Genomic DNA, 24,749 nt, shown 5'->3' with positions numbered 1-24,749 from the left:
CAAGGCCTCACAGAGCCTCGTGTATTTCCTCTGGAGCAACCACTGGGTGAACCCTGTCTGGGCGCCCACCAAGCAAACCTGAAATGTCAGCAGAAGCAGAGAACACCCATCTCATGGGCATCCCTGAAATCTATCAAAAGAGAACTTTACTTGAACATTGCAATGGAAGGGCTTGTTTTGAGGAAAAAAACAAAAAGGCCTAAAGGAATTAGAGAGTATCCATCTACCTGTTTACAAAGTGCTGGACTTCATTCAGCGTAGCTGAAATATTTCACGTTGTGGGTCTGTTTCCTGGTGACCCCTTCCTGAGTCTATTAAAATGCATCCAAGTTACATGGCATCCCTTTGGATCTCGAGTATCTCTGCCTTCAAAATGAACACTGAATAAGCCTCATTTTTCCCAATTAATTTTATGCCACACATACACTGGTTTCAATAAGGACCATGTTCAAGAGGTATTTTGCAACTGAAAATGGATTTCTTTTAAAGATTTTATTTATTTATTTGAGAGAGAGCAAGAGAGAGAGAGTGAGAAACAGCATGAGAGGGGAGAGGGTCAGAGGGGAAAGCAGGCTTCCCGCTGAGCAAGGAGCCTGTTTGTGGGACTTGATCCCAAACTCCGGGATCATGACCTGAACCAAAGGCAGTCACTGAACCAACTGAGCCACCCAGGTGCCCCTGGAAATGGATTTTAAAGGAAGTCTCACCCTGTGCAGATGAGCTGAGGGCTGCTCTGTGCTGTGGGGAGAGGAGAATAGTGGGCCCCCAGGGAGGGAAGGCGAATCAGCTGTCAGGGGATCTGTTCTAAGTCTCTGAAAAATGAGAAATGGGATAGCAGAGGTGGGGGTCAAGTATGAGGAGTGCTGTCAAGTGACTGCCTGAAACAGGCATTAGTAAGGAATGAATAAATAAATAAACAAGGGAAGCACAGACAGGTCAGTGGTTTAAAGAACATACACAAGGTCATGTGATAGAAAGTGAAGGAGTAGGCAGGGAAGACATCTTGGAGGACGTGACATTTCCACAGGCATTTGCAGGATAAAAGGGGCCAGCCAGGGAGTGAAAGGAAGAGTATTCTTGGCAGGAGGAATAGTGAGTGCAAAGGCCCTGTGGAGAAGGAAAGAGCTTCTGGCATGTGCAAACGAAGGGAGGCCAGTGTGGTGAAACACAGAGGGGGCACAGACAATTGGATGAAACAAAAGAACTGGGTTTTACAGAGAAAGGGCACCTTTTGTTTTTTCTTCTCAAGTATGTTGGGAAGCAGCTGGAGAGCTTGAAACAGAAGAATGACATGATCAAGTAGCCTTGCAGACACCAGTTCAGAGCTGCTGTTCAGGTGGCCTGGCGGGTAGCAGTGCAGAGGGCAGAAGCCAACAATTCAGGAAATATTTTGGACGTGGGGTTCTGAGGGATGTGAGGCAAGGGTCAAGGAGTGCTCCTGACTGATTTCCAGATTTGGAGCTTGACCGGGCAGGGAGTGGTACAGTTGACTGAGGTGGCAAAGCCCAGGGAGCATGAAGCCGGGAAGTAGGAATTCCAGATTCCGCTCCAACGTGCGTTTAGTCGCCACATGGAGAAACCATGTTGACCATGGGTATAAGCCCCTGCGCTGGGGAGAAGTGCGGGGTGGAGGTGTCGGCTGGTGTTTACAGCAGGATGATGAGATGACGTCATCTAGGTAAAAAGAGAAGAGGGTCCCATATTTGGAGTTTCACCTGAGGAAATGGAGGAGGCAGAAGGAAGGAGAAGGTAGGGGGATGACAGGAGGAAAAGCAGCCATGCGGCCTCTCAGAAGTTGGGGGAAGAGCATGTTGCATGCAGGAGGACAGGTGGTCAACCTTCAGATGCTGCAGGGAAGTTGAACAGGGTGGCTGAGAACCATCCCTGGGCACGTGCACATGGAGGTGGCTGGTGCCCTGGACCAGTGTGTCAGAGGATGGATGGCTGTGGATGTTAGACTCAAGGAATTTGCCAAGTGAGTGGGAGGTGCTGCAGGGCAGTGCGCGCGATGCTTTGAGAAGGTTTGCTGAGAGAGGAGCCAAGAAATGTGGTGGAGAGTGGAGAGATTTGGAGCCCCTGACTTCTCTTAGTAGCAGCAAGAGCACTTTTATACCAGATACGCGCACACACACAGTTTGCATAGTGATTCTGAACCGATGTGCGGGACTGAAATACCGTGACAGGTGGACCCAGCCTCCCCTCCTACAACTGTCTCACTGCTTTCCAGCACTTTGGGGTTATAAACACCGCTGCAACAAAACCCCTGTGTGCGACCTTTTTAAATTTGACCACATATTTCCCCAAGGGTCAATTTTTAGACACAGAACTTGAGAAGAAAACAGGAAGGGAAGGCATAACCTAAAATTTCTTCACAGACCATTCTCCAGTAACCTTTTCTCGAAACCAGAATTACTCCCTCAATTCTACAGCTAAAAGGGGAGCTTAAAAATTAAATTCCTTGGTTTTTGAAACTGGAAGTTACTAAAATGAAAAAAATAGAAGTATTCAAATTATCCGAAGTTCAAGGTACATTCCAGTGGGTTTATTTTCTACTTTCTCTTGACCATTTTCCACTTGTCCATTCTTATCCTACTTGCTGGCACCTCCCTGCCCAGGCGTCCTTTCTCCCTCCTTCCCTCCCTCTCCCTCCCTCCCCCTCACTCTCTTTCTCCCTCCCTCTCCCTCTCTTTCTCCCTTCCTGTCTCCCTCTCTCTCTCCCTCCCTCTCTCTCTCTCTCTCTCCCCCTCCCTTCCTGTCTCCCTCTCTCCCTCCCTCCCTCTCTCCCTCTCCCCCCTCTCTCCCTCCCTCCCTCTTCCTCCCTCCTCTCCCTCCCTTCCTCTCCCTTCCTCTCCAAACCTCCTCCTTCTCTCCCTCCCTCCCCCTCCCTCTCTTTCCTCCCCCTCCTTTTCTTTCTCCCTCCCCCTCCATCTTCCTCCCTCTCCCTCACTTTCTCCCTTCCTATCTCCCTCTCTCCCTCCCTCTTCCCCCTCCCTTCACCTCTCAATCTCCTCCTTCCCTCCTCTCCCTCCCCCCTCCCCCTCCCTCTCTCTCTGTGCCTTGCTCCTCCTATCCAGCAATCTCTGGGTCACCCCTGTGAATCCCTCTAGTTTGCCCTTTGTAAATATATATGAATAGTTTTACTGAACGATTAAATTGTGGATGGATTCATAAATACAGGCTTATAATCAGCAATATTATGGTAGACTTGTGCTCTCGCAGAACTTTTGGGTGAGTGAATAATGGAAGGGAAGGAGCATTTTCCTTTTAGGTAGAAAAGGAAAATAAAGCCCCTTGAAAGCTGTGTCTACAGACCAGGAAACACTTGTAACCAGTCTGCACATGTGCCTTGTCCTCGCCCTGCTTGCCAGGTGTAGCTGCCCTTCACATGGCGTGGATGTTTAGCGATCAGCTGGTGTGTTGCACATCTGCCTGTGGTGACTTTCTGTAACTAGCCATTCTTGGTTTTACCCAGGTGGGAGTCTTTAGTCCTCGTGCTGATGTATCTCATCTATATCGTCATCATGAAGTAAGTAAAATGTTTTCTCGGTTTTCTTTCCCAAAACTCTTTCCTACATTGAGAATGATGGGATGATGTGGAAAGAGGAATGGGGGCAGGGCAGGTAGTGGGCTGGCTTTCAGTGCTGCCGATCACAGACTCCTGGGTTCCCTCAGCAACCTGCTGTGCAGCACTGTAAGTTCTGATTCGAAGCAACAGCAAAGACCCTTCGAAACCTCATGTGATAACAGAATCAAAGCTTTACGTGTTTAATTGGAGAAATCTCTCAAACCTTTGTACCCTCTTTAATACCTGGCAACCAAGTTTTGGGCTGTTTTCACTCTCTTTCATAACAGTAAAGGAGGTAAAATTCACTAAGTCATGCTTCTATATAGGGTGACAAAGATGGGACCAGAGCTAATTAAGAGATGACTAAAACCATGGATCGAATACCTGCAGACTTGCATTATTCATAACATATTCATCACCTACCATTGTGTAACAAATGAGCCCGAAATGTAGTGTCTTAAAACTACAAGCATGTGTTATCTCGTTACAGCTTCTGAGTCAGGCATCCAGGAGCACATAACCAGAGAGTTCTAGCTCGGGGTCTTCCTTGAGATCGTAGTTAAGAGGTTGCCAGGGTGGCTGTCATCTACTTAACTGGGGCTGCAAAATGACCCACTTGTGCTGTTGCCGAGCTGATGCTGGCTGTTGGCTGGAGCCCTCAGTTCCTCAGCATGTGGGCCTCTCCTTAGGGCTGGTTGAGTGTCTCCACAGCACGGGAGCAAGTGAGTCAAGAGAGAGAGCAAGAAGGACCCCCAGTGCCTTTTCTAATCTGGTCTCACAAGTCACATGCTGTCACTTCTGCCATATTCTGTTAATTAGAAGTAAGTCTAGCCCACACTCGAGGGATCTGCTTCACCATTTGAAGGGAGGAGTGTCAAAGAATTTGTGGACATATTTGAAAACCACCACTTCATAGGTTCTTTCCCCCGCCCCTAGAGTCTGGGAGGCTTACTGTTTGTATCAAGAATTTTATTAGCTGGTATTTCCCATACTCTAAGGCAAAAAGTAAGCACCATGGCTGTGAACCTGCTGGTTCATCTTTTTGCCAAGTACCATTGAGATGAGGAGCTCATAAATAACGTAGAGCCATTCCGTGCTGCAGCGGCTGGACCCCATGGGAGCTGTTTCTTTCATTCCAAATTAACCCGTACTTTCCCCAGCATTTGTGACTACCTTCTCAGGGGGCAAGAAAGGACCACACAGTCAGAAATTGCCAGTTAGACACATCAGGTAGCAGCCTGGAATTTGACATGTCAAATTGTCTTTGCTGTTAATGACAAAAAATAATTCTGGCCACTAGTGTCCGAGAGACCTTTTTTGAGAAATCAGCATGGCCATCGGCAAACATTGCACCAACAGTAAAGGTAGGAACTGGTTCAGCTGATGTCCACTGTGGGCTGTAAGCAGTCTGTGGCCAGTCCACTCAATATGGCATCCAGCCTTCACCTCAGGAGCTGTCCAGTGGTCAGTGTGGACTTGTTACTGGAAGAGGGTATTTCTAGAGTATCCTGGTGTGGGGTTACCATGGGATGACTGATGAAGAAATCAGGTGCTTTTACCACTACTCAACTTCCATTTAAAAATACCAATTGATGGGCTCCCATGAAAACCAGAGTTGGCCCAAAGGCCTTCCAGAGTTTCTAGACTCCTAAGGAAAAGTCTTTGAAGGCATCTTGCTCCTCCTTCTCTCAAATAGCAAAACCATTAGGAAATCAGTGCCACTATAGGAAGGTCTCAATAATACATACATCTTCTTTCAGTGTGTTTTAAATTTGATTATTTCACCTTTTTTTTTTTTTGTAATATGTTGAGGCCCTAAGTTTGAGGTCCCCAAAAGTCAGGAGTCCTTTTCTTCCCCTTTGAAAGGGTGAATCGGTCAATTATTCCAGAAGAATTGACTGAGTGCTCTATACTCAACACTGGTCTTTGGTTTTGAATCCGAATGCACATGTCCCATAGTGCATTCACTGGGGGCTTCACAGAATAAGGAGGGCTTACACCAGAGTTGGTCCAAAGGGAAGGAAGGTTGAGGAATTTTGCTAGTATGCATCTTGTGACCACTGCACCCCTCTACCAAGCCATCATAAAGCCCATGAGTTGCTGGCAGGGCATGTGGATATTAAGATAACACAGTGAATAATTTCTCTCCTCTCCCCCAAACTGTGCCCAGTGTGAAAGCTAATGAGGTGTGTTTCTGCTGATGCCTCAACTTTCCCAGCCTTCCAGCTGTTCAAACCAGCAGGATACAAATAAAACAGGGAATGGCAGCTACTGTGCTCACAGAATTTTCTGCATAAATTCTGGTCCTAAGTTCTAAATTGAAATCTCTGCTCTTTAGCCATCCCTGTCCACAATCAGAGGCTTTAATCATGGGGTTTTATAAAATCTGATTTATAAAATTGCATGCTTCACAATAAAATAGCTTCAGGGTGCAAGCACAAAATTTAAAACATTCAATTAAAAATATAAAACTGAGTAGCAGCAGTTAAAACCCGCATATTTTAGAGTCGTCAGCTGCTTCCTGGGTGGATGACTTTAAACATTCTGTCTGAAGGTCAAAAAGCAATTTCAGTTTGGCCAAGTAGATAGAAATCTTAAGGGAACATGCATGAGGCTTACCTGGCCTTGGTGAGGATTGATTTCTGTACGTCTGGGTCCCTTCTTTGGGAGTTAGTCCCCAGGTTAGGCAGTGTAGTCTGGTGGTTGAGATCAAGAGTTGCATGTTCAGCCCTGCCTGGTCACACCTCACAGTCTGCCACTTGCCAGCAGTAAGACCTTGGGCCCAGTTATTCTGCCATTTTGAATCTCTGTTTCCTCTCTTAAAAACAGGGTTCCTAACGCCTCCTACCACAAAGGTTGTAAGCATGAAATGGGACAGCATAGTTAAGTTACTAACCAGTATCTGATTTCAAGAAAGGTCTCATAATAAGACTAGACATAGTGTTATTACCTTGTTATCCAAATCCAAATAAATGTGTAACACACGGTTGTACTTTCAAGGCAAAGCTTCATGCAAGTCGATATTTCTGTGGGGAAATGGATTTTGAGTCAAGATGACAGAAATTCTGCCTCTCCCCCATAGCTCTATCAGTAAGGCAAGACATTCTTCTTCAGTCTAGAAAGTGGGGAGACTTTTTCATTAAGAAGATTTGAATATTTACAAAAGCCAGCAGAATGGTATGACAGCCCCCCACGCTCATCATCAGCCTGACAGCCAGAAGCCCACACCCCTATCCATTTCTTTCCCTCCATGTGGTGTGAAGCCCCAGAGAGCATGCCAATTCATCTATAAAAACCTCAGGATATACCTCTAAAAGGACACCTTTCACATAACCACCACATGATTATCGCACCCAAGATTAATGCTATTTCTTCAATATAATTAAATATCAAATTGGTGTTCAAATTTTCAATGATCTCATGAATGCCATCTTTTACAGCTTTCTTTTAATCTCCTAAATATTTTTAAAATCAGAATCCAAATAAATCCCACTCATTATCATTGGTTGCTCCAACTTTTAATCTATGAATCCCCCGTCTGGTTTTCTTTTTCCTTGCAATTTATTCTTTGATGAAGTTGGATTATTAGCTACACAGTTTCCTGCAGTTTAGAAATTGTTGATTACATCCTATGCTGTGGTGCGGCCTGTTCCTTTGACCTCCATATTTCCTGTATGCCAGCCATCAGTCCAGTTCAGGGTAGACTGTGTCCCAAGTGGTGGTGAGTTCTGCCACCAACAGGCACATTAATGTCTCTTGTCTCTCGGTCTGTGATGTTGGCAGTCATCGATGCACAAGATCTGGCTCCATTATTTCTTTAGGGTTGCAAAATAGTGATGTTCTGGTTCCGTTCTCCCTCTCGGTATTAAGCCTGAGAGTGCCCCAGACTGCCCCAGGACTGGCCTGCCCACTTCCCTTCTCACAGAAATCACCATCACTTTTGACTACTTTTCTGTTCTCCCTCATGCCATGGAGGATGAACTGTAAGCTCCCAGGGAGTACAGGAAGGGGCTGTCCAACCACAGAAGGTCCCTCCATCTGTACCATGATGGCCCACCCACCCAGAGCTGCTCTGACTGAAGAACAGGCATTGGTTACAGTAAAGAAGACTCCAGAGAGTCTGTAGCAGTAAAGGGGATGTGGAAGAGAAGCCTGTGGGGGGAAACGCAGCTTGAGTGGCCTACCAGCTGGCCATTTAGAGCTGCCATGACTGGCTGCGGTTCCTCTGGGAGGCCAGAGATCAAGCTGGGGAACACCTCAATGGGTTATGCCATGGCCAATAAGGCACCGAGGTCTTTAGGTGTTCGAGTGGTGCAAAAGACAGCAGTGGCTTCCAAAGCCCTGGAAACTCTACCTGGCTGACTTTCCCCAAGAGTTTTCTAGGATTCCTCTTTGGGAGTCTTCCAGTATTAAAGATAAAGGGACCAGAACATTTAGCTGCCAAAAACATGCTAGGAATTTATATAGGCTTCTTCCCTTCCAACACACATGTAAGAAGGGCTACACAATGTTTTCACCCAGTTATTCTGGACAATCATAGCCCAGAATTGTTTCCTAAAGCCAATAGCCCACTGGACCTGGAATTATGGCCCAGCATGTACAGAGATTCACAGGACCCCAACCTATGATCTTAAAAAACCAAACACAGAGACCTAGAGTGCCAGCCAGCCTGTAGCCTGCAGACCATGATGCACTGTGACACCTGCTCCTTCCCCCGCCCAGCAGACCCCTAACAGCAAAGGTCCTGGAGCCATGACCTTGCCCATCCTGCTGAGTCTCATCATGGCCCTTCCATGCATGGACTGCGGGCAAGGGAACTCAATCCCGGGATGCCGCCACTGACCTTGAGAAGTTGCAAAGAAAGCAGTGTGTCTCTATTTACTTATGTGATGTTGGTTTTATTTTCACTTACCATATATCCTGAAATCGGAAAAGAGGACAGATTGCATTTTTCTATAGGGACATGGAAGACAGAATAATAATAATGATAACTTGAGGCACGGGGTCCCTCTCAATGCACCTAGACTGAGAGCTGCAGGGCACACACAGCTGATGGGCTCCTTCTGCTTGTTACTTTGTTCAGATATAACGCTTGCATCCATCAGTGCTTCGAAAGGAGGACAAAAGGTGCTGGAAACATGGTCAACGGCTTGGCCAACAATGCTGAAATTGACGACAGCAGCAACTGCGACGCAACTGTGGTGCTACTCAAGAAAGGTACCTATGGACAACCTGGGTCCCTGGAGGGAGCACTGGGAGGCTGCCTGGCTGCCCACTGTCCAGGCCACCCCTGGGGTGCCACGGCTGGCCTGGCGGGAGGTTGCCTGCACCAGAGGAGACCAAGGGAGAGAAGCTTCCAGGCCTCCCTGCCTCCCTTTGGCTACATCCTGGGGCAGTCATACCTGGTGATGAGCCACCTGGGAAAGCTTCGTGGAAGTTCTTGGCAAAACGTTTGCTGGCAGTGACATGGGGGATTTAGGACAGGATGTTAAAGGAGACAAGAGCAGGGGTCTTGAGGTATTGACTCTGCCATATTTTGACTGTGTTACCATGAAGCAAATTAATGGAACCTCTGTGAGCTCAATTTTCTCTTCTGCAAAATGGGGATAATTATTGTAATGAGTAAAGGAGGTAAAGTATGTAAAATACCCCATTAATGATAGTTGCTGTTAGTATATTATTATATCCACATTCATTTTCAGGCTACATTACTTCCGTTTCCAAGCTGCAGAATAACATAGAAAATTACCACCTCCCTTTTTTTTTTCAAAGTAGTTCTTATATTCAATAGATTCTCATTAAGCAGTTGATACACTAAGAGAACTAAGATAGTGCTCCCTAACAAAGAATATTCTTTCTCAGAGGAACACAGAAAATTATCATTTACTTTGCCTTAGAATGTGTTTGGTTTTTCAATTGCTTTTAACCTTCTCTAAAAATGTGTGGGTTTATTTCTTCTTGGTCTCATATGGTTGCTTTGCAAGAAAAACACAAAAGAAATTTGAAAATCTATAGGTTATTCAAATCTGAGTTTGAAATCTGAGGTAATTATTAGAATGTGAAAATCGATTATTTGATACATTTTTCTAAGTATGTTTAACAAAAAACTTGAGTATTCAGTGCCATCCCATATAAGGATTTCCTTGAATCTCTTCTCTTTTGGATAGTTTATAACCATAAAAGGAATACTCTTAGGGAACCAAAAAGAGCTACCTCATATTACTCAGTGTTTCCAGAGATCATTTCATGGTTTAGTGGCTTGGAAAACAGGGGTGACCACCAGGAGAGCGTGTGGCCAGGTACCTGTGAGCTGTGTGCTCATATCACATTTTTGTAGAGAGGGGCCTTAGACCTTATTCATCAGGCCTTCCAGCAAATGTTGTGTAATAATTTGGGCCACTCTGGACCTTGGGCCTCTGTCATGTGGCCAGTTCACCTACCTGCCCCTTTGTCAGCCTTACTCATAGGCTGGGCTGCAGCAATGTGCGCTTTTCCCCACTAAGCCCTCCACTTGGCACTAGTCATTTCTGCAGCTTTTAACAGCTCAGAACTTTGAACGTTGTTGACATTTGAAAGGCATAAAGGGTTACTAAAATTATTGGGGTCTTTCCTGTGCCCCAGGTCTGAGTGGTGGGAAAAAAACCCTTTGAGGACACAGAGGAATTCTCTTAGGTTATCACTCTTTCTTACCATGCCAGTGAATGATGCTTATATTGTTTCAAGTCATTTCAAAAGAGCTATCAATGAGCTTCATGGAAAGAAGAGTTCGACTCTTCTCCATATTTTGTGCACTACAACCCTCCTTGGGTGGGTGGATGGATGGATGGATGGATGGATGGATGGATGGATAAATGAGTAAACAGGAAAGTGGGAGAGAGAGGTGAGGGAGGAACGGAGAGAAGACTAAATAAATATCTCTTTTCTGCTCCTAACCTCAATGTTATCCTTATTTTGTGTTTTTTATTTCCCTAGCCAATTTCCACCGCAAAGCGTCAGTGATTATGGTAGACGAGCTGCTGTCAGCCTACCCTCACCAGCTTTCTTTCTCTGAGGCTGGACTTCGAATTATGATCACCAGCCACTTTCCCCCCAAGACCCGACTCTCCATGGCCAGTCGCATGTTGATCAATGAGGTATCTGGGAAAGCACACTCCATTGCCACTGGACAGTGATGGGAGACTTTGGGAAGGGGAGAAAGTTTCTTGGTCTGAGAGTAGAAATACCAAGCTCAACATGTAACACAATAATATCCCTCAGCTATTTCCCAGCATCTTTGTTCATGGGGCCAGCTGTGTATCCTGGTTCTTGCTCTTCCCTCCATGTGTTGGAAGACATGATCAGGCTCCCAGTTATATAGAAAAACTCTCCTGTCCCCTTCTACCTACCTTTTTCTTCTCATCTTCCATTTGGGTGAAGCCCTCTGATGTGAACTTGCACAGAAGTACTTGCTAAATCAAGGTTGCCTTACCTTTAAAGTAATGCAGTCTCTGACGTGAGTTTTCCTGTGTATCCCTTTTTCTGGAGTGGCAGCCTTATTGATACACTAGTCCAGACACATTTGTGTGGCTTTCTCACCTATGGTCCAAGGGATTCCTACAGTCTGGAGAAGAAAGATAATACTGCAGTGCACAGGGAATCAAGAACGCTGGTAGAAAAGAAGGGTGCCTCTGAGACATAGGAAATTTCCTCTAAAGGGATTTGCAAGCTCCAGTGGGTCATAAAAGGTTAATCCTTCCTCCTGGAAGGATGTTGTCTGAGTTGCTTATTACTTTGAGGAATCCCTTAAGACTTCTCTGCAGAATCTCCTGGAAGAATCATTTTTGTCAGCTGCCTGAAAAAGATCCCGGTGTTCTGGGTGTAAGGATCTAGAGTCCCCCTGACTGTGGTAAGAATGTGCCTTTCTCTTTCCAGAGACAAAGACTGATAAACAGTAGGGCCTATGCCAATGGAGAATCCGAGGTGGCCATCAAAATCCCAATTAAGCACACCGTGGAGAATGGGACAGGGCCCAGCAGTGCCCCAGACAGAGGCGTGAATGGGACTCGGAGGGATGATGTTGTGGCCGAGGCTGGTAACGAGACAGAGAATGAGAATGAGGACAATGAGAACAACGAGAATGACGAAGAGGAAGAGGAGGATGAGGATGATGACGAAGGACCGTACACGCCATTCGACCTCCCCTGTAAGAGGTCCTATGTCTAGGCTGGGGTTGGGAGCTATTTTGAGGCCACTGAGTAGATGCCCTTGACTTTGGTGATCTTTTTGACATTCAATTCAAAGAACTATCTCTATATGAACATAGAAGTATTTATATTAACTTCTACAGTGGGCAAGACTCTGTTTTAGAGGGTCCAGAGATGAACAAGATGGGAACACACGATCACTGGTTGAAATGTGGGTTCTTTGACCAAATGTATAATTTGTTGGCACTTTGTGAAGGAAGACCCTTAGCTTAGCTTAGCTGTTCTGTGGGACCTTTTGGTGCTAAGGAGGAAATGCACTTGACACATGTTGGGAAGGCAGCTTGGTGCTCAAGGGAAGAGACACTTCACCCATCTTCACCCATCCCATTACATTTGGCCAGAGGAGCTGTCCTGCCAAGGCCACCCTAGGGGGAAACATGCAGACTTCCCAGTTGGCCTTTGTTTTCCTGCTCACTTCTTGCCCTTTACCCCCCACACCCCATTCAGTTTTCTCCTCTCCTATAACCTGCTTGTTTCCAGGACAGACACCACAGGAGATAGACCTGGGCAAAAAGCTTCCTGGCCCCAGCTAAGTCTCACACAGTGAGGCTGGCCAAGGCCATCTCCCTGGTATCTTGAAGGGGAAGCACAGGCATATATAGTTTTCAGGACCCCAGCCACCAAAGCAGCGTCCTCCCCTGACTGCTACCCAACAATGACTTGGCCATTGCAGAGACCTTGTCCCCTGACCCCACCCATTAGTGGAATGGGTAGACCAAGTCCAAAGCCTTCTGCCTATTTGCTAGACCTTCCAGAAGTTTCCGGCTGCTTTAGGAAAGCACCCTGGTCAAGTGTGAGAGGCTTAATTAATAAGTGTGTGACTTCTCAAGGATGTTTAAAATTACAGGAGACCTGTGAGTTCTGGGGAAGTATTACTTGACCCACTTGAAAGGTCATTTAATGATAGGATGTGGGTGTGGAGTGCCAGAGTTCTGTGTTAATTTCAGATGTAAGGCCTTTCTGTGTTCCAGGGGATAGCAAGTAAAACTAGGATCAGAACTGCTCCTGTGTCCCCTCAGGGCCCCTCAGATCTCAACCTCATCAAGTGCTTCCCAAAACTAACTAGAGAATATCCACTCAGATCCTATACCCCAAAGTCCCAAACCACCCAGCCAGAGTTAAATCATTACTTGTTAGAAGCTTATCTGGATAGAAAAAAAGCATGCTGGCTCTTTATCCATTTTGCCATCTTTGACTCTATTTCTTGGCAACCTTCTTCCCTATCAACAAGACAAAAACATTTCAGGATTAAGCAACCAGGCTCTCTGTATCCCCCTTATGAACTTTTGTGTTCATTTTCTACTGCTGTAGAACAAATTACTGCAAATTGAGCGGATTAAAACAACACCCGTTGATTAGCCCCCAGTTCTGTAGGTCAGAAGTCCAGCACAGCCTGGCTGGATTTCAGAGGCTCCAAAGACCATATGAGAGTGTAGACAGGGCTGTAGACCTTCCCAGAGGCCCTCGGGAGAATCACTACCAAACACTTGCAGATTATTGGCAAAATCCGGTTCCCTGTGGTTGGACGGCTCAGTCCTGTTTCCTTGCTGCCTGTCAGCAGGGGGCTGCTCACTGCTCCTGGAGGCCTGCATTCTTCAATCAGCAATGGTGCTTTGGGTCCTTCTCACACTTCTGGTCTCTTGGGTTTCCACTTGTGCTTCTGAGTGCGTAACCTCCCCATGAGGAGGTCTGTGGTGCCACACAGCAGAGCAGTCGTGGAACGGTAGCTCAGCCTCCTCTTCACAGGTTCTGAGAATCGGGCACAGACTCTTGGGGGCCCACATCTAAAATTCTGCCTAGGCTGGCCTTTGCTTTCAGAGCTCACCATTGGCAGCCCATAACCAAGCTCCAAAAACGCCTATTTTGCTAAAGTCCTTCACTGATGAAAGAAACTCTCGGACCAGGTGAAGAGTCTGTAAGGGGCAAGTGTTAGCCCCCCAGAAGCCCCAAAGCCCCATGTACACCCCTCCAGGCAGACGACCAAAGACGTGTGTGTGACACCAGACAACTCCTCTGACTCCCACCAGATCTCATTACTTAGTGGGACAAAAGGGCCCCTTTCAGGTCACTTCCTTTTTCTCACCTGAATGGGATAAACGCCAGACCTAACTGTGAAGTTTCAAGCTATCTTCTAACTGTTGCTCACCTCCCCTCCACAACTCTGTGGTTAGCTGCAGATGAGGCGGCCCCGGGGCGTCCAGCCGCATCATCTTGTCTCCTTGTGTGCTAAGAGATATGGCTGCAGGTGTGGGCTCAGAAACCCCCTGCCCAGGCACCCTGCCTCCTTTGGAATGTCAGGCATGAGAGGAGAAAGGATGCTCTGCATGGTCCTGCCAGTCCTGGGGGTCTCTGCTTCATTCCAGGGCCCCGAGCTGCCGAGAAAGGAGGTGGAACCCCAAGTTCTTCTAGACCAGCCCTGTCACCTGGGCATCCTTGATAAAATGCAGGCTCTGATTCAGGAAGTCTGGTGGGGGGCCCCAGATTCTGCATTTATCACAAGCCCCCAGGTGACACTGGTGCTGGTTGTTGGCGGGCCACACCTGAGGCAGTGCGGGTGTAGCACCCTGGAGTCACACCAGTGATCTTCACCGTTCTCCTGAGCCTTAGGGGAGCCTCATTCGGAGCCAGGTGCTGCCTCTGAACTGGAGAGTGGGTTTGTCCAGTTATGATCCTCTGTTCCCTCCCACCACCAAAGCCAAACCCCATTCTGGGACTCAGGAACTTCCATCTGAGGCTCGTGGGCTGTGTGTCCAACAAGCACCCCCTAGGGCAGGCAGACCCCTCACAGCACTGAGCCAGCCAGCAGAGGCCACTCAAGGAGCGGGAAGGACCCAGTCCCAGTGGGAGCCCCACATCTGGTTCCTCTGCACTAAGTTCCTTTGGCCTGAAAAAGCTTTGCGCACATGATGAGGACATTTTTCCCTCTCATGGTAACCTTGCAGGGCCATGGCTCTCTGTTTCTGTCACTTAGCTGTAGGGCTCTCTTCTCTCCAGGACTTGACTATAGTGAGTATAAGTAATGAATAAGTAATTATGTGGAAGTATGTAAATATAGGCATTTATAGGATGTATGTATGTGTATACACATATATTGTGCATGCATCTATGTGCACATGCATGTACATATATGAATAAAAGTGTGTGCATATATGCAGTGTGCACATGTATGGTTATCATCTTTACATTAACATGTTTATTCATACAGTGTATACATTTTTGTATTGAGTTGTATCCTTTTATGGTTTATGCACAGATATTAACATACCTGTGTTTTTATATGTGCATATAATGTACGTATGGGGTAAAATTCATATAATATATATTTGAATATACACCTGTGCATAGTATGTGTGTATGCACATATATATACATATAAATTGCACATGTATTCTTATCTCTTGCATGAAGAAAGCCTTACTATTGACTGACAGAAATAGAAATGTTTACATGTGGGCGCCTGGGTGGCTCAGTTGGTTAAGCGACTGCCTTCGGCTCAGGTCATGATCCTGCAGTCCCAGGATCGAGTCCCGCGTCGGGCTCCCTGCTCAGCAGGGAGTCTGCTTCTCCCTCTGACCCTTCCCCCTCTCATGCTCTCTCTCTCTATCTCATTCTCTCTCTCAAATAAATAAATAAAATCTTAAAAAAAAAAAGATACTTTAAAAAAAGAAAAAAAAGAAATGTTTACATGTGGGCACGCCTGGGTGGCTCAGTCAGTTAAGCGTCCAACTCTTGATTTCGACTCAGGTCATGATCTCAGGGTCGTGAGATCGAGTCCTGCATCAGGCTCCATGCTGGGCATGGATAAGATTCTCTCTGTCTCCCCCTCCCTCTCTCCATCTCCCTTCCCCCTGCTTGAACTCTTTCTCCCTCTAAAAAAGAAAAAGAAAAGGAAGAAATGTTTGCATGTGTACATAGGCAAACATACTTCCACAGAAAAAGACTGAAAAGAAGTATACCAAAATATGAGTGTGTTTCTCCTAGATGGACTTCTTTTTTATTTTTTCTACATTTTTCATTCTAAAACACTACATTTTTATTGCCTATATAGTTAGAACAAATTGATATATTTAACTCTAGGTCCATAAGAATGAGCAATAATCTTTTCTTCTCAATAAAAGTAAGCTTCTTTAAAAATTCAGTAAGGAGTACAACTTAAGAACAGGTCCTTTGCTTTTCAGAGCCAAGGCACACTCAAAGGGGTACTGTACTGTAACGCTCAGAGTCCCCACTGCATGTCCCAGCTGCTGGCTGCCTTCCAGGAAATCACATAATCACGGGTACATCAGGTTCATGCACAGGGAGTTCGGTTTTCTCAGCTCACTGCTCTGTCCTCAGTACCCAGAGCAGGACCTGGCACAGACTGGCAGCGTCGGGGGGGAGGACCTTCAATGAATATTTGTTAAATGAAGGATTAAACCTATCCCCTGGGGGGCCAGAGGGGGGCTCTGTTTGGACCACTAGCAATGGAAGAAAAGATGGGAAAATGTCCAGAAATACTGTTGACTCAAAGAGGAAAGGAAACCATTTTACCCCTTTATTCAGAAACTGAAATTTAAGGCAGCTAGAATGTGCACATATATTAACATCCCTGTGTTTCCATGTGCATGTAATATATGTAGAGGCTAAATCTACATAGTACATATGTAAATTATATGCACCTATGCATAGTATAAGTTGTACATATATTCTTAGCCCTGTATGAAGAAAGCCTTACTGTTGACTAACAGAAATAGAAACATTTACATGGGGATGTAGGTAAACACACTTTCAGGGGAAAAAAGACTGAAAAGAACACACCAAAACATAAGTATGTTCCTTATCTAACCCCTGCTCCTCAAAATCACTTAAATAAAAGCACGTTTCTGTATCACTTGGTTTGCTCAAGGAGTTATATTTGTTACATTACATTTAAAGTTACCTTCCAGATGATACCGATTAAATTTCTACTGTAAGTTTGTTGTTACAGTGGAGCTGTAACTTAGAGAAAGCATCTATATCATGAAATGGAGAGAACTGTTTTCTAGATATAAGGTCCCTCAGGGTCAAGTCAGAATTTTCTAAAGCAGCCGAGAAAAAACTCAAAATTCACTTGTGCCAAATGTACTGCTTGCATTACCTTTGTACTCAGTATCATTTTCTAAGCTGCCACAGTCTCAAGTTCTGATTTCATTTTTTTTTTAATTTTCTGAGGAATTACAAAGAGCCAGATTGCAGTCATTTCTCTTCCCATTTGTGTCTTTGTAACTTTGATTGGGTGTGTGTTTTGAAGCTGGACCAGTCTCTCTGTGTGAGGGCATTAGGAAGACTGCAAGGCCAGTGAGGGGGTCCCCAGAGCCCCAGGTGGATAAATGACATCACCACACTACAGGATTTAGGAGCACGAAGAATTCCAGGATGCCTTTGGGATCCAAGGGTCTGACGATACGCTGGAGTCCACAGCATCTGGAAGCCCCTCATGAAAAACCTCTGACAGCTTTCTTGCTTTGAAATCCAGCCAAACAGTCTCAATGTTGTCATCATCTGTTCCCAGCTCCATATCTGCATAGCAGCTAATTGGAAAAGTGCTAGATACTGGCATAAAATTATGAAATAAATTTCATTTAACATTTTATTAATCACTGTTCAAAGTGTAATTTAAAAAATACCTCCTTCACTCTGGTGGGAATATAAAATGGGATAATCATTTTGGAAAACTGCCCGACAGTTTCTTGCAAAGTTAAATAAACACCCACCCTGTGACTCAGCAATTCTACTCCTGGGTCTTCGCCCAAGAGAAAAAAAAAACATGCCCACAAAACAAAGTGTACAAGAATGCTCATAGCCCCTTTAGTTGTAATACCTGAAAATTGGCAACAACTCAAATTCCCGTCCACAGGAGAATGGATAAATTGTGTATTCGTAGGATGGAAAACTACACAGCAATTAAGAATGAATTCCTGACACACGAATGGATCTCAAAAAACATGTTCACTAAAGGAACGTAATTGACTAAAAGACACGAATGGCATGTGATTTTAGTCAATTATGTTCCTTTAGTCAACATGTTTTTTGAGTGTACAAGAATGCTCATAGCCCCTTTAGTTGTAATACCTGAAAACTGGCAACAACTCAAACAGCTTTCCACCAGCAACAAAACCTGGTGTACAAAACCAAGCAGAATAAAAACAGTTATCCACCGCTCACCTGCTAGTTAGGCACCCAAATGACTGATGAGGCACTTCTGAGGATACAGGGCTGGGAGGATGGTTGGTGCATGGGGCCAGGTGGGACAGGATGAGGAAGATTCTCAGACACAAAGGGTGGGGAGTGGGGGTGGGGTGCAGGTGAAGGTCGGGGAGGGGAGCTGGAAGACCACCAGTTGGCCTGGGGTCTGTTCTCCCCATGGGTAGATAAAATCTTGCCGGATTATAAGGTGTCAGTGGTCACAGCGCCATCTAGTGGAATTGCTCAACATTGTCAACTCACGAAATCCTGAGAGATGATTTGAAAGCTCTCAAGGTGGGGTTTGTATCTCAAGCTGATGTGAACTTGCAAATTAATCATTGATTTCTGGCTCTCTAAATACCTGCTGCCACGGACGAGGTGATGGACTGGCTAGTGATGACCTGATCCTATCATCTCTGTGTTGCCTGAGGGCCATGTTTCAGAGATATCCATAAATGCTTATTTTGGTGACTTTGTTGCCATGAGTTCCTTGTAACCTCAGATTTGACAAATCTATCAATTCTCCTTTAGCCTTTATTACCATCCTGCTTAATTGCTAACACCTCTGGTAAGAAATATGTATCGTATACACTCTCTGCTTCAATAAAGAACATCTCTGCCTTCCAGAAAGTTCCTCGAGCCTCTTTCCAGTCAACCTTCCACCCTCTACCACCATAGATTAGTTTTTCCTGTTATCCACCTTCAAATAAAGAAAATCACATGGCATGTATCCTCAGAAGGGCCTCATCTGTCATTTGGGTGCCTAACTAGCAGGTGAGCGGTGGATAACTGTTTTTATTCTGCTTGGTTTTGTATGCCAGGTTTTGTTGGTGGTGGAAAGCTGTTTGTGTTTTTTATGAAAAGAACAACATAATAAGGCTGATTTCACAGGTCATCAATTAGGATGTAAATGTCTGAGGCAAGTAGCATGGAGGGCTGGTAAAACAGAGAAATGAAACTAATTTTTGTTTTTATCTTTTTTTCTTTTCCCAGCTGGAAAACTGGAAACAGTGAAGTGGGCGTTCACCTGGCCACTGAGTTTTGTTTTATACTTCACTGTACCCAACTGCAACAAACCCCGCTGGGAAAAATGGTTTATGGTGACATTTGCTTCTTCCACGTTGTGGATAGCAGCCTTCTCCTACATGATGGTGTGGATGGTGAGTGTACGGAGGACCCCACAGCATTGCTAGACCTCTTTAGAGAGAAAAATATGCTCAGTCAGAGGGGAATAGGAAGTGGGGTTTCAGCCCAGTAACTGTATCAGTCAGCAAATACCTCAATAAGCTGCATAACAAACCACCCCTAAACTCAGTGGTTTAGAATCACAAGAAGTTCCCTCTTGCTCACATATCTGCAGGTTGAGCATGGTTTGACTAATCTTAGCTGGCACTGACTGAGCAGTTCTGCTTCAAGCCACAGCATGGTTATGTGTGATTCAGGCAGCAGATGGGTTTCATGCCTACCCCTTACATTTGCTCATTTTCCTTGGACCCATGGCTACCTGGGGAATGCTCTTCCCATGGCAGATTGTTGGAATAATAGAAGGCCAGTGGAAACATGCTGTGCCTCCTAGGGCCTTGGCCTGTGACTCTGCCCAATATCAATGGAGTGGGGGAAATATACCCCACCTGCTCTAGCGTGGCAAAGCCACAGGGCAAAGAGCATGAAGGAAAAACGGGAGGAATTGGGGAGTAATAATCCTAGCTGTTATTGTCACTTCCTCTAACTGAGTCACAGTTTTGTCAACCAGAAAATAAGGTCATTGGACCAGGTGACCACTCAAGGGTCCTTTCTGAAGCTAAAACAAGGATTCAAGGACTGGCATTGGTTGTGGGGTTATGGCTCAAAAGAGCCTCTGCCCAAAAGCCATTTTAGGAAACACAATCATCCAGAATGCATTGCCCATTTATGACCGTACTTTTCCATTCTGTATTTCCCGGGACCATCCTAAGTTCAAATATTCTGTCCCAAAATCACCTTTTCCCAGAAACTGTTTCTCCTCTCTCAGTCCTCCTGCCTCACCTGAAAGGAACATGTATAAAATGCCAATCTTTGGTTGGAAAACATGGACTCCATAATTGCACCCTGGTCCCCAGACCTGCAGTCCTGGTCTGCTCTGCGAGATGTTCTTTGCCCTCTACATTGACAACGAGAGCAGACATTGCCCCCTGAGCAGACCGCCCAGATTGTAGCCTTTTGTGCTTCTTGGGCAGAGGATCCACTGATGTGTCGGGTTGGCATCAGCCCCCGACTCACCACCTCTTCCTGCTTCTTCCAGGTCACAATCATTGGATACACACTGGGGATTCCTGATGTCATCATGGGGATTACCTTCCTGGCAGCTGGAACCAGTGTGCCCGATTGCATGGCCAGCCTCATCGTCGCCAGACAAGGTGGGACCTCCAGTTAGATGGTGACAGGGATGGGGGAGGGAGGAAGGCCTATGGGTGAGGGGAGCTTTGGGGGATCCACATGGCAATTACCAGGGTGATGGGTGACTTCAGTGCTGTGTTGGTCAAAAAGCTAACTGGCATCAAAAGAACAGGGAAACAAGCCAGAAGATCTACCCTTAAGAAAGGCAGAGACATTTTCTAGGTAGCATGAGAGGCCCTTCTGGAGAAGTAATAAATACTTACGTAACGAGAGCTAATCTTTGCTGAGTGCCACACACTGAGCAAAGCAGTTTAGGTACGTTATCTTATTTAATTTAAACAACTCTGTGGGGTGGGGAAAATCAGACCCCCATTCTATGGGTAGGGAAACCAAGGCTTAGAAAAGACAGACCCCATAGCCTAAGGTCTACCCAGCTGCAGTACCCCAACAGTGGTGGTTACCACAGGTCAGTCCTCAGTATATGGCACAGCCTCCCCTCCTTCAAATCCAAGCTCACAGATGGACACCCCTTCCAGATGGCCATGCCCTTTGCTAGCACCCACTCTAATTTATATGCCTGATTTGTGCTAGATTGCATTTGTTTTCAACAAACACAATGTGTAACTACAACACTTAGCATAGTGTTCCCCTAAAAGTCCTCACGAAATTCTACTGGTTATATTATTTTTCTTAATAGTGCTCAATTATTTAGAAAAAGAATTGAAGACAGTGTAGAGCAGTTGGGCGATGGTACTAAAATATATCAGTTTCACGGTGAGCTCATGAAAGGCTTAATAGAACTGTCAAGTTTATTCCTTTCTAGAAGGAAGTTTCAGAATTTGGGGAACTATATTTGGTTTTTGGAATCATTCACATTTCGCCAGTGATCATGTTTGAAGGTCAACAGACCTTCTGAAGGTCAGAATGTGCATTTTGTTCTAGTCTGTTCTGTTCTTTTCCATTCCTTTCTACTGAAAATACATATTCTATTGAAAATACAGGCGGTAGCTTGGGAGGGAACCACCTTAGCAAATGAGCCAACAGACCTGCCAGCTAAGTCTCTGGCTGTCAGACCAAAGGGTTGGGAGAGTGCCTTGGGGAGCCCCTGTACTATCCTGAGATCAACCTCCCTCATTCAAGTTGACCTCTTGTCCTTGCAGGCATGGGAGACATGGCCGTGTCCAACTCTATTGGGAGCAACGTGTTTGATATCCTCATCGGCCTTGGTCTCCCATGGGCCCTGCAGACTCTGGCTGTGGATTATGGATCCTACGTAAGTGGGTTTCCCCTGTGATTTCTCTTTAAATCTTGGGCTCTGCAGACTCTGTTTTCAGGGCAAAGGAGATGAGGAAATACTAATGCTGGGAGGCAAACAAACTCTTCCTCATCAAAGTCCTTCCAAAACCAGGCTTGCGGGAACATTCAGGACTCAAGTACAGGGTTGGCAAACTTCTTCTGGGAAGGGCCAGATAGTAACACTTTAGGCTTTGTGGGCCAGATGGTCTCTGTCACAACAACCCACCTCCACAGCTGTAGCCTGAAAGCAGCCATAGACAATGTGCAAATGAGTGAGCATGGCTGTTTCAATACAACTTTATGTATAGAAACTGAAATTTGAATTCCATATAATTTTTACATGTCATGATCTATGGTATAGGATTCTTTTCATTCTTTTCAACCATGGAAAAATACAAAAATCATTCTTAACTCATGGGCCACGCAAAAATAGGAGGCTGACCAGATTTGGCCCATGGGCCATCCTCTGCCACCCCCTGTCTAGTGTGTTTGCTTTGTGGGAAAAATAATTTCGTTCATGGAGGAAGGGACACAAAATACAAGATGACCCCCCTACCAGGGGTCTGGCGACAGACCCCGTGAAGATGGCCTCCATGCTTTTTCTCAAGGCTAAGCTGATTGTGACTTCAGGTGGATTTACAGGTGAGTGACACGGAGGGTCTAGCTCTCTTTCCCAATTTGTTAAAATGTTTGCCCTCCGCTAATGGCAACTCTGTCCCAGACACTCATTATCCAAGGACTGAGGAAGAAATTGCAGTTGGGAGATTTTTGCCTAGACATGGGAATAAAAGAGTAACATGCCTCCAGATTTGTTAGACCCAACTCACTGCTGGTGTTTCTCCAGATGTGCTGCCGAGCATTACCTTAGTCTATCTGCACAATTTGTTGTTAAGCAATGCTATATCCTATAGAAAATACTGTGGCTCATTTTATCAGATGACGGTTGTCTTCCAAGCTGCTTGACAAATGGCTGTTTCAACCAGGGAAGGTATCCAGACAGTTGCAATGAAATTGAAATCCATGCAGACAGTCCACGTGTTTTTGGTTCATCTGAAGTTACCCACTGCCTGAGAAATTTCACCAGAGGGTAAAGATAAGCACAAGAAGATGGAAAGAAGCAGAATATGTTCTAAGGAGTGAAGATCTCTGCTCTGTTGTCAGTGAAATTGGGTAATGACATGGTGAGAGAGGCCACATTCCCTGGGTGGGGGAAGCTGCTTTCAGGAGGTAACTATGACATGAAATCTGAATAACTAGAGAGAACCAGCCAGGGGGATATTGGGGCAGTGTGGAGCATTCCAGGCAGAAGGAACAGCCAGTGCAAAGGCCCTGAGGCAGAGATGCACTTGGCATGTTGGAGAGACAGAAGCAAGTCCAGTGTAAGTGGAGTAGAGTGAGCATAGGGGAGGGTCCCATGGTTTGACAGGCAGTTAGGAGGCTAGGCAGGGACAGATCATGTGGGTGCTCATCAGACAATAAAAAAATGATGATATTCAAACTTCCATGACAATATGGATTTAGAAAATGATGTTTTTGATGACTTTTATGAGAGATTCAGCAGCATGAGTTTTAATCCTGCCCTAAGGTATAAGGACCCCTTAGCCTTGGCTAACTGTAATGTAAACAGATATCCACCAGGAAGGCCAGTTCTTCAATAGCCCCCAATAGTGCACTCTAAACCTCATCCCTCCCAGACTACTTGCTGTCTCAGACATTACAGAGAGCCAGGCCAGTGCCCCTCAGAGTCATTGTCCCTGAAGGTGATCTCCTTCAGAGGCAGACTACTCTGCCTCAGAGGCACACATTCATTCTCCCATTGGAAATGATGTCCCTTCTTCCAGGTGTGTCTCATTCAGAATTCCTCTCTGGACCCTCCCCATCACCACCACCAAATGGGGCCTCTCTCCATAGCCTTTCTTTCTATCTCACTCATGGCCCTTGTCCTAAATCTTGAATTTGTTTCATCTTCTTAAGTGATGCATATAAGAGAGACACTGAAGAAATGCCCTCCATGTTGGCCACTGAAAGGACATCATCCATTAGGTGGTCACAGGGTTCCAGATAATGTTCCGAAGGATTTTATGAGTGACATTGTTGTCAGTCAGGCACTTATGAAGGGACTCACATCAACCAAATTCACAGGAGTTTGATGTCTGTGCTAGAATGGCAATAGATGGTAGTAAGATATACAAGTGCCAGATAAAAAGCATACTTATTCTGGACAATTTGTGCTCCATTTTCCTGGAGAAAGATCTTAATGTGGGAGTTATTTTGTTTTTCAGGTTTTGTTTAGTTTTTTTGTTTGTTTTTTCTTTTTTTTAATTGAAGTGTTAGTTGACACAAAATGCTAGTTTGAGGTCTACAGCATAGTGATTCCACAAGTCTCTGTGTTATGCTGTGCTCACCGCAAGTGCAGCTGCCCTCTGTGACCCTACAACACTATTACAATACCACTGACTGTTCCCTATGCTGTGCCTTTCATCCCCATGGCTTTTTCACTCCACACTGGAGCCTGTACCTCCCACAGGTGGGAGGTATTTGGGGAGCCCCATGACCACCCATTGCTTTTGGAGCACAAAACAACATCATCCGTCAGTAACATAAAGAATATTCCAAGGGTCACATTCTTGGAGATTGGCTGAAGGTCAGTCATGGTTCTAGGCTCCCCTAAAAGCATGCAACGTTTAAGTCACCAGACCTGCTGCATTAACACATTCTGCATAGAAGATCAAATTAGAGTTTATATGTTAGAATAAGTACCACTGCTACTATATCACAAACCCCCAAACTTCCCTGGGGTAGCCCAGCAAAGCTTTATTTCTTGCCCCAAATCCATTGCAGATATTTCCATTCTGGCAGCTCTCATGGATCTCCAAACAGAAACTCAGGGACTAGGGCTTATTTCATTCTGTGGTTCTATCCTCTTGGAGTCCTTCTCCAATAGACGCACAGAAAGCAGAGAAAGCAAGGGCATGGAAGATTATGTAGATCTTTTTTTGACAAGAACTGAAGGTGATGTGCGTCCTGCCTGCTCCCACCCATTGTTCAGATGAGTCAAATGTTCC

General features: G+C 45.5%; 1 protein-coding gene across 2 annotated transcripts in view; it reads left to right on the top strand.

Moving 5' to 3' along the window:
• SLC24A3 (solute carrier family 24 member 3) overlaps positions 1-24,749 on the top strand; it is a 498,892-nt gene that overhangs the window by 445,178 nt on the left and 28,965 nt on the right. For both annotated transcript variants that reach the window (XM_035005775.1, XM_035005776.1), the window contains 7 exons: positions 3,473-3,526; positions 8,649-8,782; positions 10,538-10,698; positions 11,477-11,747; positions 19,006-19,172; positions 20,294-20,408; positions 21,549-21,661. In XM_035005775.1, the coding sequence (XP_034861666.1) occupies positions 3,473-3,526; positions 8,649-8,782; positions 10,538-10,698; positions 11,477-11,747; positions 19,006-19,172; positions 20,294-20,408; positions 21,549-21,661 (1,015 nt within the window). The remainder of the gene's footprint in view (positions 1-3,472; positions 3,527-8,648; positions 8,783-10,537; positions 10,699-11,476; positions 11,748-19,005; positions 19,173-20,293; positions 20,409-21,548; positions 21,662-24,749) is intronic.

Source organism: Mirounga leonina, unplaced genomic scaffold (assembly GCF_011800145.1).
Source record: "Mirounga leonina isolate KUSES-001 unplaced genomic scaffold, KU_Mleo_1.0 Mir_150, whole genome shotgun sequence".
NCBI lineage: Eukaryota > Metazoa > Chordata > Mammalia > Carnivora > Phocidae > Mirounga > Mirounga leonina.
This window is presented reverse-complemented; position numbering and strand designations above follow the sequence as displayed.